Genomic DNA, 18,259 nt, shown 5'->3' with positions numbered 1-18,259 from the left:
ATTTTTAATTTCAAACTTCTAGAAAAGCTACAAGAGTAATACAAAGAATTCCTGTTTACCAATTTCTCTCAGATTCCCTCATTTTAAATATTTTACCACATTTGTTTTATCATACTCTCTGTTGACAGACACACACCCACACACAGATCACACACACTAACTTTTTCTGAATCATTTGAGAGTATGTTCCAGAAATGATGTTTTTAATTCTTTTTAATCCATTTTCTGATTATTTATTCTTCATATTACTTCAGACACTGAACCCACCAATTTTGAGGATGATATCGGAAACCCTTTCTTTAAAAATCTGGAATCTTTTCTGATTGTTGCCTCAAGTGCAGGGAAGTCAACCTTCCTTCCTTTTGAATTCACTTAAGCATAGGTAGTGTTGCTACAGCCTATAGAAAATCTAATTGAAGAAAAGTAGTCATTTAATTCAGTGTGGCTTTTTAACACCTGCACTGCTTCTGTGGAAGATGGAAGCTTTTGCTCTTCTAGTTGCCACACTCACTGGGGTAAAGGGCGCGATTTTATGGATCTTTGTTGAGAGGTCATGCCAAGGTAGCTAAAAGGGACTACCTCCATGACTTATTTTAATTTAGCACTGTACTTCCAGAGTGTGAAAATTGCAGATTGTATTATGGGTTATCTCTGGTACCTGAAATAACTGAATACTGGCAAAGGACCTAAAGTAAGTAGCAGTATAAACTTTTTTCAGTGTCTAAGTTCAAAATTAAGTCCTAATAATAATTATGAGAGAATGAAGTAAGCTCCTGGATGGATTTAAATAATGTATTTTTTCAAAGCCACAGCTATTTCCTTTGGGCAAATGAGCTTCCAATAATAGTAGTATTTGGTAAATTTTACCATGTTTTCTAAATAATGCTCTCATAATCTGAATGAATAAGTATAGTTTTCTAAATTGATTTTCTTAAGATCAGAGATGGACTAATTTTGGAATTGGGAGTATCTAGTCAATAGTGATCAAAGTGTCTTTTGCTGTAACCCAGACAGACTGTAGTGCCATCACCTGGAAGAGTGGTGGAAATGCAGAATCTCAGGGCCCATCTAAAAGTCCTGAACCAGAATCTGCATTTTAACAAAATCCCCCAGGTTGTTGTATGTGCATTAAAATTTAAGAGCTATTACACTGATTTGGGAAGTCTAGATCATTATTTATGAGTTAAATGGTTGGGCTTTTGTTAAAGTTTCTGCAAAAGATGCCCTCTTTAGCATCCTGAAAACCAGCTCTGATGCAGGGATTCCTCTGTGGGTTAGCCAAATAGACCTGAATGAGTTTTTTTGCCCAAGGGGAAGAAAGAACAAGTTAGGTGCCTGAAAATTTCCACATCACTTCTTTTCCTCCTTATCTCTGCAGGGGAGTGTAAAATCTTTAGCTTTGCAAGTGCATGGATGTGCTAGAGAGGATAACTTCTCCCTTCTTGGAGGTGATTAATACTGCAGTGGATAAACTAAAACAGAATGGCAGTTTTTTCTGAGACTGCAGGGGAACTTCTGGATTGTAGGAGCTCCCCATTGTTCCATAGTGCATAAACATTCTCTGGAGAGATTTTCCAAATATTCCTTTTCTTTTATGTTATTTTATATATTTTTAGAGCATGTGCCCATGTGCACGTGACAGGGGGGAGGGGTAGAGGTAGAAGTGGAAAGAAAATCTTAGGCAGGCTCCATGCCCAGCATGGAGCCTGACTTGGGGCTCAATCTCACGACCCTGAGATCATGACCTGAGCCAAAATCAAGAGTCGGACCCTTAACTGACTGAGCCGCCCAGGCACCCCCCCCAAATAGTCCTTTGCACAGAACAAAGATTACTGCTGGCTTACTCCTTGTCTTTTCTTCTGTTGTCCACAAAGACATTTTAATGTAAAAAAGTACTATATATTAGTGTTTAAAATTCAAACAATACAGAAGTGCCTATAGAGAAAATGTGTTCATCTGTCTGTCTTTCTATTCCTGCCTTAACCTCATTCCTCAGAGATAGCCACCATTAATATCTTGACTTTCTTATAAGTGGTGTCATATATACATATACACAATTTTTAAAATTTATATATATATATATTAGATTTTGAGAGAGTGCACACGAGAGAGAGTGAGAGAGAGACAGAGAGCCCAAGTGGTGGGGGTGGGGCGAAGGGAGAGGAAGAAGCAAGCTCCCCACTGAGCAGAGAGTCCAACATGGGGCTCAATCCCAGGACCCCAGGAGCATGACCTGAGCCGAAGGCAGACACTTAACCGACTGAACCACCCAGGCACTCCTACACGAAACATTTTTAAATGATATCATACTGCAATGCTGTTTTATAAATTGCTTTTTGTTCTCCTTACTATATCATGAATTGGTTTAATGCCAGTACGCAAATCATTAACATGATGATAAAAATTCATTATAAAAACATGAGCTATCTATCCATCAACAAACTACTCTCTACCTGGGGTTTGCAATAGAGAAAATAGCTAGAAGAACTTGGTACAACCAAAGTTTTGTTTACTCAGTTAGTTCAGATTTTCCAGAGAACTGGGATGGGCAGTATTGAAAATTGAAGTCACTTTCTAGAAAGTGTAAAAAGCAGTGCTGAGAGATCTAGGTCCATGCTGGTTTTAAAGGAATGAATTAACAGTGCCTGGAGGTGTGGATTGTGATGAATGACGAGGATGCAGCTGAGGAATACCTCAAATGAAAAGAATCTTTCCCTGTCCACCAGATACAAATGAGCCATTGGTAATAATAGCTCAGACCTCATCGGAAATGCCGCTTTTGACCTCAACTAATGAATTTTATACTAAAATGATGACACCAATTCACGATGTGGAGGCAAAGACTTCATCTAAGTGTTACATACAGGTCACTGGTATGACTTGTGCTTCCTGTGTAGCAAACATTGAACGGAATTTAAGACGAGAAGAAGGTGAGACACTCTTGGAGCCTGTTATTTTGTGTATTGATTTGAGTACTCTGTCTTTTTTGTCCTCTTAGGTGTTTTATAACCATTTTTGTGGTTCTTGCCAAGGCCTTGTGAAGTCTTGCATATGAGTGATGTGCAGGACGACCTTGACTTTCTGACAGCCAATTTTTCTGTTTTGTTCCCTTAGTTCCCAAGTTCCTATCTTGTTTACCTCACGGTCACATTTTAATATCAATGAAATTTGTAGAAAAATAGCAGAAGGTAATATATGAAGTTACTATTCTCTATGGACCTTGGTTGCAATGGATTTTAGGAAACACACAAACTTTCTGATAAAGCTGTGCTTAAAACTAATGACCGCAGTTCCTAAGTTTCATTATTGCTGTACCTGGACCAAGAACTAGACCAAAACCAAGTTTGTTTAGAATTCTATTATTCTCTTCCAACAGTTTGATCGCTGATCTTTGCTTGCAGTAAAAATGTTAAAAAGTTACTCAATATTGTGTATAAATGTTAACTCTAGGTTATAAAATCATAGAAAATTTATAGCATACTTTTTTATTCAGTTATACTCAAATGTTTTACCTTATAAGTTTGCATTCATATTAATAGACTTCATACTGTGGCATAATAGATTTGTTAACCGTAGAGATATGCAGTTATGTTTAATGAGACTGAAATCATAGGTTTGGTACTAGCCCCAGTGTCTTAAATAATACATGCCCTTAGTCATAGGGTCCAAATAAGTAAGATTAGTATCAGCTTATCCCCTCTATTGTGGGGCAGTAACTCAAAGTATATGATAATAATACAGGCCTGGGGTCCATAGGCCTTATATTTACCATATATATATTATATATATATATATATATACACATGTGTGTATACACACACACACACACACACACACACACACACCTTACCTTATATATACAGGTCAGAATATTATAACAAAGTGTATGTTATACAGAGCCATCTTCAGTTATTACCATATCTGCATTGTGTCATTTTTGCATGTCATTTCAGTCTGCATTATATCTAATTAGAATGCAGTTGAGGCTGAAGCTTATATTACACTTTGAATGATTAAAAGGGGAAAGGAGGGAGGTTACAAACAAATGAAAGCAAAAGAAGTTTGTAAGGTTCCTGTTTAATTTTAGAACCAACTATTTTTGGCAATTCAGAAACAGCCTTTTTCACAAGACAAGCAATGCCTGTGCCAATCATGAATCTTTAAAAAAAAAATCCATTGTGTTGCTTGGTTCTTAAGTTGCTTCCTACTATCCCCTTTACCACCTCTTTACCCAGTTAGGAATACCATTGGCCTAACTGGGGTCACTATATTCACTTTTTAGAAAACTAAGTAACACTGGTTATCTCTTCATTTAGTTTGCATTATATTTCTAAAAATGAATAGAGTTTAATTATAGTTTGAACTAAGAGTTTAGAAAGTTATCCATAATTTATATAAGTATGAAACCTATTTTTGAGAGTCAAATTTTCCCTTCTATTTCTGTTTGGCTATAGATTACATCCAAATGAAGCAAAAAGATTTTTTCTGCTTTCTCTGTACCCTACTCTTATTACTGACGCTTTCCTATGAACTGATCCTCTGAATTATTTGGTATCCACAAAGCCCAGAATGTAAGCATTTTATATAGAAAACTTAGATTATATAGGTACTTTGTTTTCTTATTAAAAACTATCATTAATATTATTTTTTTTCCTTTTATCCAACGGCAGAGTTAACCTATGGACTGTTGATCCCCATTCCTTTTCAGGTAGCCACCAAGTGCATAGATTACCCGAAAGAGCTGACACTTCTGCTCTGCAGAATTAATTTTCTTCCTGGCAATGACAGCAATAGCTGGCCTTGAGAAGTAGGGTGGTTGTTAATAAAAGGCTTGTGCTAGAGAACAGGTTGACTGTGATAAAATGAACTCCTTTGTTTTGTTAACAAGTTCTATGGCACTTTTTCCCCCTATGAATAAGAGCACTTTATATTAGTGTCTGCCAGACAGTAAAATTTGGTAATTGTAAGAAATGACTATGTTTTGATTATGTTTTAATGTGCCTGTTGGTACATTCTTAAATTCTTTGCTGTGACTGCAGTGATTTCCTTAAGTGCATGAGTTCTTTTATCTAGAGCTCTGTCTTACTAGTTTCTACAAGTGCTTTATATTTACATGGTAAGGCCTCAACCTATCGCAATTCATGGGTCTTACCTGGATCCCAATTCAAGAAAACAGACTGTGTTAGGCAAACTAATAAACAATTACAAGATAATTCTGGAAATGTGAATTCTGCCTGGATATTTGGTGATATTGAAGAATTATTTTAGGTGTGATAATGGTACAATGGGTATTTTTTAAGAGAAGAGTCTATCTTTTAGAGATATGTGTTTAAATATTTACATATGAAATGATATGTTATCTGGGTTTTGCTTTAAAATAATCAGGGTAGAGTATAGGAAGTAAGAGGATAGGAATATAGATGAAACAAGATCAACCCCAGTATTAGGTTGTTTTTTTTTTTTGAGATTTATTTATTTATTTAAAGAGAGAGAGAGAGAACGGGGGAGGGGGAGAGGGAGAGAGAGAATCCTTAAGGAGGCTCCCCACTGAGCATGGAGCCCAATGTGGGGCTCGATCTCAGGACCCCTGAGATCTTGACCTGAGCTGAAATCAAGAGTTAGCTGTCTAACGTACTGAGCCACCCAGGTACCCCCAGCCCCAGTATTATTGATAATTGTTGAAACTGGGCAATGGTTTTATCAAGTTTTTATGTTGTTCTCTCTTTTGGGTATATATAATTGAAAATTTCCATAATAAGAAGTTGAAGAAATTAAGGCCCCCTTTCAAATAGTTTTATTTGGTTTGGGTTCAAGACTGTATAAAAATTAAGTTATAAATTTTTCTAGGTTCATTTTAATCCTTTTACAAATGAAAAAAAAGCTAATAACTTTACTCTTTTTATAAGGATGTTATCTCAATTGTTTTTCTTATCAATGGTTCTAGGAATATATTCTGTACTTGTGGCTCTGATGGCTGGCAAGGCAGAAGTAAGGTATAATCCTGCTGTTATACAACCCCCAGTGATAGCTGAGTTCATCCGAGAGCTTGGATTTGGAGCCACTATGATAGAAAATGCTGATGAAGGAGATGGTGTTTTGGAACTTGTTGTAAGTAATCATTTTTGTGTGATTGATAAAATTTCCGGGAAAAACTTAGGGAGGATTCAGAAAATAGTTCCAAAGATATTTAAGGGTTGCGAAAATAAGACATAAAAGGAAAATTAAGGAAACTGGAAAGTAGAAGGAAAAGATATGACTTAACGGTGGCCTTTAAGCATGGAATGTAAAAGATAATCATTTCTCTATTAACTACCAAAAAAGGAGATTTAGGTTTGAATAAATAAATGAAAATCAGCTTTTAAAATATAGTATGATTCCTACCTAATAACAAAGAAAAGAATAAATTTCAGATGCATTGTAGACTATAAATGAAGCCATAGAACCAGGTGTAAGGCATATTGGTTTAAAATGGCCATTTTCTCCAATCCAGCAAATTGCGTTTTATTTGTATAACTTAAACAATTAAAACAAAAAACTTAATACTGTACTGAAATTAGTTCCAGCTCAATCAAAAATTTGAACGTAAAAAAACATGAAATTAATAGGAGAAATATTTAGAGCTCTTTCCCCAGTATTTTATTATAAAAACTTGAAACATCAGGAAAATCAAAAGAATTGTACAGTGGACACCCTTATACCCACCATCTAGATTCTCCATTAACATTTTATTGTATTTGTTTTACTATACATAAGTCTATTAATCCATTGTGTAAATAATTTTAGACTCACAAAGTTGCAAAACTAATAGAGAATTTCTATGAAGCTTCTACCCAGCTTTTCCCAATAATAACGTCTAATCTATCACTTAAAAAATAATAGTTGAGTGGAAATGGCCTAAGTATCATACAAAACCTATAAAAGAAAAGATTGATAAATTCGTGTCCATAAAAATTTCTTTTTGGAAGGAAAACACCATAAACAAAGTCAAAAGACAAGTAAATTGAATTATTTCTTACCATAGATGAAGGTGAATTTTCTTAATATATGAAGAGATATTATAAATCAATAAGAACCAACAACCTGGAAGAGAGATAGTAAAGGATATGTACTGAAAATTCACAGAAAATCCAAAATGTTATCACTTTAAACATATGAAAAGATGTTCACCCTCACTTGTAACAAGAATAAAGCAAATTAAAACTGCATTGAAATACCATTTTTCCTATGGACTCCAGGAAACAAACTGAGGGTTTCAGAGGGGAGGAGGGTGGGGGGATGGGCTAGCCCGGTGATGGGTATTAAGGAGGGCTCGGATTGCATGGAGCACTGGGTGTTACACGCAAATAATGAATCATGGAACATTACATCAAAAACTAAGGATGTACTGTATGGTGACTAACATAACATAATAAAAAAAATGAAACCAAAACAAAAGAAATGCCATTTTTTCATCTATTAGATTGGTAAAGATAATACACAATTTTGTTAACACTGTGTGATCTCTCATATATTGCTAGTCGAGAGCCAGTTGATACAGGCTCTTAGCAGGGGGTTTGGCAATGTCTATCAAAAGTAAAATTGTACATTCCCTTTGCTTTAGAAGTTCTACTCACAGGAGGTTATCCAACAGACAGAGTTGTGTATGTATGAAATGACATACTATGTGCATTATAGTGTTTTTTTATTTTTTTATTATAGCAAAAGATAAAACAACTAAATGTTAATCACTGGGGACTAGATACATAAATTACATCCATATAGTAGGATACTAAGCAGCTATTAAAAAGAATGGGTGGGTTTTTATTTTTATTTATTTATATATTTGAAAAAAAATTTTAAGGTTTTATTTTTAACAAATTTCTACACCCAACATGGAGCTTAAACCCACAGCCCTGAGATCAAGAGTCATATGCTCCATCGACTGATCCAGGCAGACACCCCCATGGACTTTTATTTTTTTTTAACTTTTTTTTAAAGATTTATTTATTTTAGAGAGGGAGAGGGAGAGAGTCTCAAGCAGATGCCATGCTGAATGCAGAGCCTGACACGGGACTCAGTCTTACTACCTGGAGATCACTACCTGAGCCGAAGCCAAGAGTGGGATGCCCAGTTGTGCCACCCCTAGTTTTTAAAGACTTCTGAAACTTAGGGGGCACCTGGGTGGCTCAGTTGGTTAAGCATCTGCCTTTGGCTCAGGTCATGATCTCAGGGTCCTGGGATCCAGCCCCACATCAGGATCCCTGCTCAGCAGGGAGTCTGTTTCTCCCTCTCCCTCTCCCTCACCCTGCTTGTACTGGTGCTCTATCAAATAAATGAAATAAAATCTTTAAAAAATAAATAAAACTTAATAGATTTATTGAAATATAATTCACATACCACAAAACTTGCCCTTTTAAGGTGTACAATTCAGTGTATATCCTCAGAGCTGTGCAACTGTCACCTTATCTAATTTTAAGAGATTTTCATTAACCCAAAAAAGAAACGTCTTGCCTGTTAGCAGTCACTCCTCATTCTTGATATTAAGCATTTGAGTCTTCTTTCTTTTTTTCCTTGGTCAGTCTAGCCAAAAGTTTGTCAATTCTGTCAGTTTTTTCAGAAAAACGATTTTTGGTTTTGTTGATTTTTCTCTATTCTCTGTTCTATTAATTTCCACTCTAATCTTTGATTTCCTTCCTTTTGCTTGCTTTACGTTTAGTTTGCTCTTCTTTTCTAGTATCTTAACATGGAAGGTTAGGTTATTTATTTGAGATCTTTCTTATTTTTTTAATATTGACATTTACAGCTACACATTTCCCTCTAAGTACTGCTTTCATTTCAGTTATGGTACTTTTCAATTCCAGACTGTCCATTGGGCCTTTTTAATAATCTCTCTCTTTATTGACATTATTTATTTGGTGAGATCGCATTCTTATATTTTCCTTTAATTCTTTTTTTAAAAGATTTATTTATTTATTTTAGAGAGAGTGCAAGTTGGGGGAGGGGCAGAGGGAGAGAGAGAGAGAGAATCCTCAAGTAGACTGCCTGCTGAGCAAGGAGGAGCCCAACATGGGGCTCATTCCCAGGACCCTGAGATCATGACCTGAGCCGAAATCAAGAGTCAGCCACTTAACCAACTGAGCCATCCAGGCGCCCCCATCTGATTTTCTTTAATAAATGCTTCCTGGATTGCTGAAAGCTTTTATTTAATTTCCAGATTTCAAAAAAAAGTTGTTTTTGACAGTTTTTGCCAGTTTTCTCATTGCTTTTATGGAAGAGATAATTTTCAAAGACCTTTACTACACCATTACTGATACTCTTTCAGTAGATACTCTTGAATAAAAGCTTTGTAATTTGTCGTATACTCTTTAGTCACTTCCCAGAGTCTTTAAAGGGTTGTTTTTGAAACTTTTGTTCAATTTTATTTTTGCTTTTGGGGGAAAGGATTTGCTGAACTCCACACATGGTCATTCTGGAAGTTCTGCTATTCCGTTTTAGAATTCAATACCAAGCTGAACTAGAACCTCACCGAAGACGTAAGGCAAAATACATTTTTAGACAAAGGTATATCACTTTTGTCATCCATTAACCTTTGGTAAAAGTAATACTGAAGACTAAAAAATCTAGAGGGAAACAAGACATTGAATACAGGAAATGATAGATGTCCAATCCTCTATTACTTAGTAGTGACAGGAAGAGGGAGACTGAGATCCTCTTCTATTTAACCTGTTGCAGCTGGGACCATATCTTTATTCAATGTAATTTTATATAAAAACAGCATTCTAATGAACATATCTGAAGGATATAAATAGTGCAGATAAGATCTTGTGTGTTCATCCCATGTTACAATTCATGTTTGATGGAGGAAAAAGTAGATTTCTGAATAACAAAACCTTTGTCTTTAACAGGTGAGAGGAATGACGTGTGCCTCCTGTGTACATAAAATAGAGTCTATCCTCACAAAACACAGAGGGATCTTCTACTGCTCTGTGGCCCTGGCAACCAACAAAGCACATATTAAATATGACCCAGAAATTATTGGTCCCAGGGATATTATCCATATGGTTGAAGTAAGTGGTAAGATTTTGCATTTCTGTGTTCTTACCTATTCAGTCAGCACTCTGTTCAGTCACTTCTTGTTTATATCAGAGACAATGAAAAAGATCTGGTCCCTTTGATTACTCTCAATTAACATGTCTCAAATTTAACATAAATGTGTTTACAACCTTTCTTTTCTTGGTCTTTGTCAGGAAGAGTTAGGCAAAGGCGTATTGGCACTATTAATCAGGAGTAGACTGTAGGTGGAACCACAAATCCTTTAAAAATAATTAGAAAATGGCAGTAAAGTACAATTTGTTGTAAGAGTAATCATTAAGAAAACAAGCGTCATGCTAGATGCTTTATTGTACCTAGATCAAAGCAAACAATGTAATTTTTAAAAATTTGTATATAGTTGACACAACAATGTTATATTAGTTTCAGGTGTACAACATAGTGATTCAACAACTCAGTAGTTATACTATGCTCACCACAAGTGTAGCTATCATCTATCATCATACAACACTATTACAATACCAGTGACTATATTCCCTATGCTGTGCCTTTTTTCCCCATGACTTATTTATTCCATAACTGGAAGCCTGTATCTCCCACTCCCTTTCACCTACTTCACCCATCTCCCATCTACCTCCCCTCTAGCAATCATCAGATTGTTCTCTATTTATAGGTCTGATTCTGCTTACAAATGATGTATTTTTAAGTATGAAATTTAAAAGACCAAACCCTTTTATTTGTCACAAACTTATCTCATGTTCTTCAATAAATCAAGTGGTAGTACATGTGAAAATGCTTTAAAAGTTTTAATGATTGGAGCCTATTCATAGTTCAGATAAGATCCTATTAGTATGGATAACAATACCATTAATGTGAAGCTAGCATTATTGAGTATTTACTATGAGCCAGTTACCAAGATTGCAAAGCTTCAACTCTAAATATAATTCTCACAACAGTGCTGTCATCTTCATTTTGGACATGACGAAACTCAGGTTAGGAGAAGTTAAGTTACTTGCCCAAAATCACATAGCTATTAAGTGTCATAACTGGGATTTGAGCCTATTCTTTCTTTCTTTTTTTAAAAAAAGATTTTATTTATTTATTTGAGAGAGAGAGATTGAGGGCAGGCAGGAGGAGGGAGAGGGAGAAGCAGACTCCCTGGGAATCTGACATGGGGCTCGATCCTGGGACTCCAGGATCATGACCTGAGCTGAAGGCAGATGCTTAACTGACTGAGCCACCCAGGCACCTCAAGCCTATTCTTTCTGTCTCTAAAGCTCATGCTTGCTTTTTTCACTGTGCTGTACTACACTGCCAACAAATATAAGATGACAGCATTTTCCTGAGCAGTTGAAAATATAGTGTATGTTACTATGTGCATATGAGTCTTACTTATGTGTAGTTTCCTTTAATACTTCGTTTTATTGCAGAAAATTTTTGTTCATGTTCTTTTTCTGATAGAAGAAGAGCAGAGACTGCATCTGCAAAAACTGGAATAATATATTTAATATGGTGCTAACTTCTGTGGCGTGTTATTCAGTTTTCTGTACTTGTTCAGGGGATGGATGGATAGATAGATGTCAAAGCTAAAATTAAAAAAAAAGGTGATTAATGTATATCAATACCAGTGGGTGATGCTTGTCTAAATGTAAGATTTGTGATTTTATTATTGAATTCTGTCTTTATTAGGTCATCAAACACTGTCAGCCTGACCAAGTAACGGATTCTGCTTTTTTCTAAAATTACGTATTGGAGGCTTTAGCCTACTTTTTGATATAATAAGAATCTTAGTGAGGACAACTGCACTTGAGTTGAATCATTAGTTTGAGAACAGTAGGATAGACATTAACTAGAGGTTAAGGAACTATTCATTTCTTTGATGAAAGATTATAAACAAAAGCAATTAAGAGAAGGGAGCATATCTTCATCTTTGCACTCACCAGAGTGACTTGCCCTCAGTAGTTGAGTTGAATTGTTTTTAATGACAGTACCGTGTCTTTGAATTTCTCTATATAATATTTTTATATTCAATAAAATAATTGTTTTCTCATAAATTTCCTTAGAGCTTAGGTTTTGAAGCTTCTTTGGTCAAGAAGGATCGATCAGCAAGCCACCTGGACCATAAACGAGAAATAAGACAGTAAGTGCTTTTGGTGTGTCAATGAAAAACAGATTTTGATGCTTTGTTACAAATTTTTTTTTAAGAGAGAGGAAGAATGAGGAAGAGGCAGAGGAAGAGGATGAGAGAATCTTAAGCAGGCTCCACACTCAGCACAGAGCCTGACGCAGGGCAATCTCATGACTCTGAGATCATGACTTGAGCCAAAATCAAGAGTTGGGTGTTTAACCAACCGGGCCACCCAGGTGCCCCTTTGTTACAAGTTTAACATCCTGTTGACATGTCGGGTTTTACAGTGTCATCCTTATATTGGGTGGAGTGGTCACAATTTCTGTTTCCCTGTAGTACATAGACTCTTTAACCATCAGCCACTTACTAAAAGGATTTTTCTTTTCTACGTAAGGTGGAGACGGTCCTTCCTTGTGAGCCTCTTTTTCTGTATTCCTGTAATGGGGCTGATGATATATATGATGGTTATGGATCACCATCTTGCAGCTCTTCACCATAATAAGAACATGAGTCAAGAAGAAATGACCAACATTCATTCTTCCATGTTCCTGGAGCGCCAGATCCTGCCAGGATTGTCCATTATGAATTTGCTATCCTTTCTATTGTGTGTACCTGTACAGGCAAGTGAAATGTTAGCAAGTATATATGTTAATAATGAAAAATAGCAAAATGTGACAGGCAAGGCTATTTTCAATTGCAAAACAGATATTAGCCAGAAGTTCGGTCACTTTATGCTAAATGCTTTATAAAAGTAATCTTAAACTGAGTGGTTAAAGTAGATAATAAATTCCACTTAACTCCTAAGGATATTGTTTAACAACAAAGCAGAGAAAAAGAGTTCAATTCATGCTTAGATATGAATTTAGCATTCATATCTGCTGTTGTGTATAACTTTATGTTTAAAGTTATAATAATAAAATAGATTATATTTTATTTATATTTGTATTTAATATTCTATATTAAATATATTAAAAGTAATTATATTATGGTTACTATATTAAGTATATTTATAAATATATTTTAATTATTAACTTATATAACATAAAATGATGGTAATAATCATAATATTATGTTATTATTTTAATTATTTCTCCCTGGTACTGAAATACATTACTTTTTGTATGTTTTCAGCTCTTCTTTTCAGATAAACTTTTACTATGGAACACTTCATCTAATAAATCTATTCCTTTTTCTGATCCTTATAAAAGGCAATGATGATTTTAAGAACATCTTAGTATGTTTCTCTCTACTAATTAAAAATAAGCTTTTCAGTTATGTTTACCAATGAAAACAGCCAGCAGTTCCAGTCGCTTGTGATATATACCACTTGGGTTGAATTTTAGTCAGGGGAGCTGAGTTTTATATTAAAAAACCGTTGTCAAAAGAATGTAATTGTTTTCTTAGTTCTTGTGTTTGCTAGCATCTAAAAGAAAAATCCAGGAATCATCTGACTTTCTTTATATTATGGAATATCCATTGGATCATAGAGAACAGCTGCCAAGGTCTGCAGCAGTTTGAATCTCAACACACACATACCTGCTAAAATGCAAACATTATTGTTTCAGCCTAAAATCTTTCCTTAGTGTTTATGGATTAGATAAAAGCAAAAGGAAATTAACATTGGGACTGTATCTTTGTTGCTGAGCTATGAATGTGAATTTCAGCATTTTTTTAAAAAGCAATAATTATTGTTTCTATATTGCAGTTTTTTGGAGGCTGGTACTTCTACATCCAGGCCTACAAAGCCCTGAAGCATAAAACTGCAAATATGGATGTACTGATTGTGCTGGCAACCACCATTGCATTTGCCTACTCTTTGGTTATTCTTCTGGTTGCGATGTATGAAAGAGCCAAAGTAAACCCAATTACTTTCTTTGACACACCTCCTATGCTATTTGTGTTTATTGCACTAGGCCGGTGGCTGGAGCATATAGCAAAGGTAAAGTAAGAGAGGGTGACGTTTGTTAAAATCTTGGATGGACAAGTGATCCTATTTTCTAGACCAATTATTGGAAATATGCATTGATTTATATAATTAACAAAAGAAATACTTCTGTTTTGGTAACGTTATTTAAGTTAAATATTCCTTTAGAAGATTTACCAAATTTATGTAATTAATACTGTCGATAGTATAGTATATCCATGTTTATTTTAAGAGAGAGACATTTGCTAAGTACTTATTTATATCACATTATTAATGGAAAAATTGATGCGACCACAAGATTTAAAATAATGATGGAAAAGATATTCACCCATAATCCCTTGCTATAATGGAAATTACTTTCTAATTCTCTTCTATATACCTTTATATTTTAGAGTGGCTAACATTGTATACATACTAGTTTATCCTTAACACTAGGAAGTTTTTCCCCCATTTTTGCAGTCCAGGTAGGAATATTTGGTATTTTCTAAATAATATTCTGTCAAATCATTGTGCTATAACTCACTAAACCATTTTGGTTTTGTTCTCAATTAGATTGTTTCCAAGTTTAAATTTTAGATAATCCTGTATTAAACTTATTTGTGTTTAATAGTAATTTCTGTTCAATTAATATCTTAGGATAAATTACAAAGTGTATGAGTAAAGGGCATAAGTCTTTTTATGGCTCATGCAACGAGTTGTAACATTCTTTTGTCAGTAAGAATATGTTAGTGAAGTAGTTTTGCTACACCTTCATCAGCATTAACTCCTGTATAAGTTCTTGCTAAGTTAGTAGGCATTAAGTGGTATCATAGAGTTGCTTTTGTTTGCATTTCTTCCATTAATAGCCGGAATAAACATTTTTCTACACACGAGGTATTTTATTTCTTCTTAAACAAATTGCCTGATGATGTCCTTTGCTCATGTACCTGAGTTCCTGATGTTTTTCTTGTTAATTATAATACATTTTATATTTTGTATACTTTGTATTTTTGAAGTGAAACATTTTCTAATTTGAAGTAATTAATATTCCTAAAGCTATCTTTTTGGCAAATGTTAAGTATGATATCTTTATTTTAGGTAGAACTTGAGCTTTTTCTTCCTTAACATTGTTAACATGTTTGTTTTAATTTGTAGGGCAAAACATCAGAGGCTCTTGCTAAGTTAATTTCACTACAAGCTACGGAAGCAACTATTGTAACTCTTGACTCTGATAATATTCTCTTAAGGTATTTATTTTCATTCTTCCCCCTTATCTTTTTAACTTCTTACAAAAAAAATAACAAATATACCCAGAAGTAGTGAGAAGAGTATAATGAACCCACATCATCTGTCTCCCAGATTTAACAATTATTCACATTTTGCCAGACTTTATCTATACATTCTATTTTTATATTGTTGCAGTAGTATTTTAAATTCCAGTTATATTGGTTTATTGCTAAATATTCCTGTAGTATCTCTAAAAATAGGACATATTCCNNNTCCTATGTAACTATAAGACCATATTGCATTTAACAAAATTAACAATACCTTAATATCATCTAATATGTATGTAGTCTGTATTCTCATTTCTCCTATTGTCTCCAAAAAGTTATTTATTTACTTTAGAGATGGGGAGAGAGAGAGAGAGTGCTCGAGAGAGTGAGAGTGAGTGCACACGTGTGAGTTGGGGGAGGAGCACATGGGGAAGAGCAGACGGGGAGGGTGCGGGAGGGGAAAAGAATCTCAAGCAGACCCTGCCCTGAGCCCAGAGCCCGTTGTGGGGCTTGATCTCACCCTGAGATCATGACCTGACCAAAACCAAGAGTTAGATGCTTAACTGACTGAGCCACCCAGGCGCCCCTGTCTCCAAAAGTTTTGTTTCTTTGTTTGAAATGGAAACTAAACAAGGTCCATGTGTCAAAGCATCTGACTGATATGTTTCTTTTAATCTAGAACAGCTCATCCCTCCTGTTCACCCCCACACACACCCCGCCCCTTGCAGATGACTTGTTAGAGGACCATCCATCAATTGTCCTGTAGAATATCACACAGTATGAATTTAACTCTTTGGTTCCTTGTGGTGTCATCTAACTTGTTCTATAACTCCCGTTACCTGTAAAGTGAAAGTTAGAGTTAAAGACTTTATAAGATTTCATTCTTTTCTAAAAAAATTCATTCTTTTGTATTTCTCATTTATATACTCATAAAATTATGTAGGCAAATTTACACAAATTAATTTTTTCTTAAGATTTTATTTATTTGCCAGATAGAGAGAATGAGCACAAGCAGGGAGAGCAACAGGCAGAGGGAGAAGCAGGTTCCCCACTGAGCAAGGAGTCTGATGTGGGGCTCTATCCCAGGACCCTGGGATCATGACCTGAGCTGAAGGCAGGCATTTAACCGACTGAGCCACCCAGGCATCCCATAAATTGTTTAGTTAAATAAAACCCCTCGTATTATTTTCTAAAGCTTTCATTTATTAATTCAATCACTATTCAACAAATATATCCTTTGTGCCAGGTACTGAGCAGTTCTTCAACAGTGAACAGGACTGACGTTGTAGTTCCCAGCTTAAACGTTAGTTCTAGTTTCCATTGGTAGCAATTATGGAGCCACAAGCTTGACATGAACCAATAAGCCTGCATGGAAAGATTGGGGTGAGAAGCATGTTTTCCCAATGCTTTTTATTTTAACTCCTATCCAGTGAAGAACAAGTGGATGTGGAACTCGTACAACGTGGAGACATCATTAAAGTGGTTCCAGGAGGCAAATTTCCAGTGGATGGTCGTGTTATTGAAGGGCATTCTATGGTAGATGAGTCCCTTATCACAGGTATGTTCTTTTAGAGAATCATGACATGAAAGTAAAGTGGATCCAAAGTGTTAATAAAAAATAGGAATAAAAGGTGAAGAGCTTTTTGTAGAAACTATGGAATGAGTAAATGATGAGTAAAGAGAATAGGAATTCTTTTTAAGACTGTATTAAATCAATTTCTGTAGACTTACTTTGTGTTTTTCGTTATGCTACTGAAAGCTTTTTTCACTGAGGATTATTAATTACTAGAATGTGTAACCAAAGGAAGTTGTCTCATTCTGATGTAGAGCCCAAGAGACTTTGGCAGATTTTCTTGAGCAAATACCTATTTGTTTTCCTGCCCTAAAGAGTGGTCTGGTCGGAGGTGGAATAGGACTCCAGGTTTTCCACATCAGGGTCTGCTCTAAGAACTTAGGCCTTGGAGTAGTTTTCGAGACCTTAGATAACTAAGGCCAATCTGGAACAGAACCAAAAGAATACCTTTCCTGTCTGAACCCTCAGGATAGCCAGAAGAGGCTCAGCTTCTGGACTATGAGGAAATAATTTAGGACTCTGTGTTTCTCAGTAGGGTGCTACTGCCAGTTCAGATGGGACAGTTCTTCTGGGGGACTGCTTGCACATTGTAATACATTTAGTATCCCTGACCCTGGCCCACTAAATTGGAGTAGCAGTACCCCATGCTCCAGCAGTAGTTAGTATAAACAAGAACTCCCACGTTTCTAAATGCTCCTTGGGAACATATTGAGGACCCGTGATCTAAGACTAGGGTCAGCTTTAAAAGTGTCTGCACGTAAGAGCTGACTTAATAGATTTTTCTAGTTTAAGATATGTGTCCCTGGGTTTGTCCTAGAACTGACATAAGAAAAAAGGGAGGGCAACTTTCACCTAGGTGTTTATCCAGATTCTATTTCATGAAGTAAGAATCTCCTTTCTACATATTTTTGACAATTAATAAATAACAGCATGTTTCAAGATAGTATGCATTTATGCTCCCTAAATCTGTCTTTATTCCTTATACAGGGGAGGCAATGCCTGTGGCTAAGAAGTCTGGCAGCACAGTAATTGCTGGTTCCATTAACCAGAATGGGTCGCTACTTATCCGTGCAACCCATGTTGGAGCTGACACAACACTTTCTCAAATTGTTAAACTTGTGGAAGAGGCACAAACGTCAAAGGTAACTTAATTCCCTAGGAGAAACAGAAAGTATTTTTTTCCAAGGCTGCTCAGTATAAATCTTGATCTAGCGTTTATATTTTCCTTTAACTCCGGTTGCATTAATATGGAGATTATTAAAATATTTGTGTGTAATACCAAATATACTCTGTATTCATTATCAAAAAAAGGAGACTTTGATACATGTGTTGTTGTTGTTGTTGTTGTTGTT

The 18,259-nt window shown here is 35.4% G+C and overlaps 1 protein-coding gene across 1 annotated transcript in view; it reads left to right on the top strand.

Moving 5' to 3' along the window:
• ATP7A (ATPase copper transporting alpha) overlaps positions 1-18,259 on the top strand; it is a 147,170-nt gene that overhangs the window by 97,638 nt on the left and 31,273 nt on the right. Inside the window, exons 5-13 of the mRNA XM_040630413.1 lie at positions 2,727-2,930; positions 5,945-6,108; positions 9,885-10,046; positions 12,093-12,169; positions 12,552-12,777; positions 13,863-14,096; positions 15,216-15,307; positions 16,765-16,892; positions 17,895-18,049. Coding sequence (XP_040486347.1) covers positions 2,727-2,930; positions 5,945-6,108; positions 9,885-10,046; positions 12,093-12,169; positions 12,552-12,777; positions 13,863-14,096; positions 15,216-15,307; positions 16,765-16,892; positions 17,895-18,049 — 1,442 coding nt within the window. The remainder of the gene's footprint in view (positions 1-2,726; positions 2,931-5,944; positions 6,109-9,884; positions 10,047-12,092; positions 12,170-12,551; positions 12,778-13,862; positions 14,097-15,215; positions 15,308-16,764; positions 16,893-17,894; positions 18,050-18,259) is intronic.

This window comes from Ursus maritimus (genome assembly GCF_017311325.1).
Source record: "Ursus maritimus isolate PB19 chromosome X unlocalized genomic scaffold, ASM1731132v1 scaffold_X1, whole genome shotgun sequence".
NCBI lineage: Eukaryota > Metazoa > Chordata > Mammalia > Carnivora > Ursidae > Ursus > Ursus maritimus.
The sequence above is the reverse complement of the archived record's forward strand: the minus strand, read 5'-3'. Positions and strand labels throughout refer to the sequence as shown.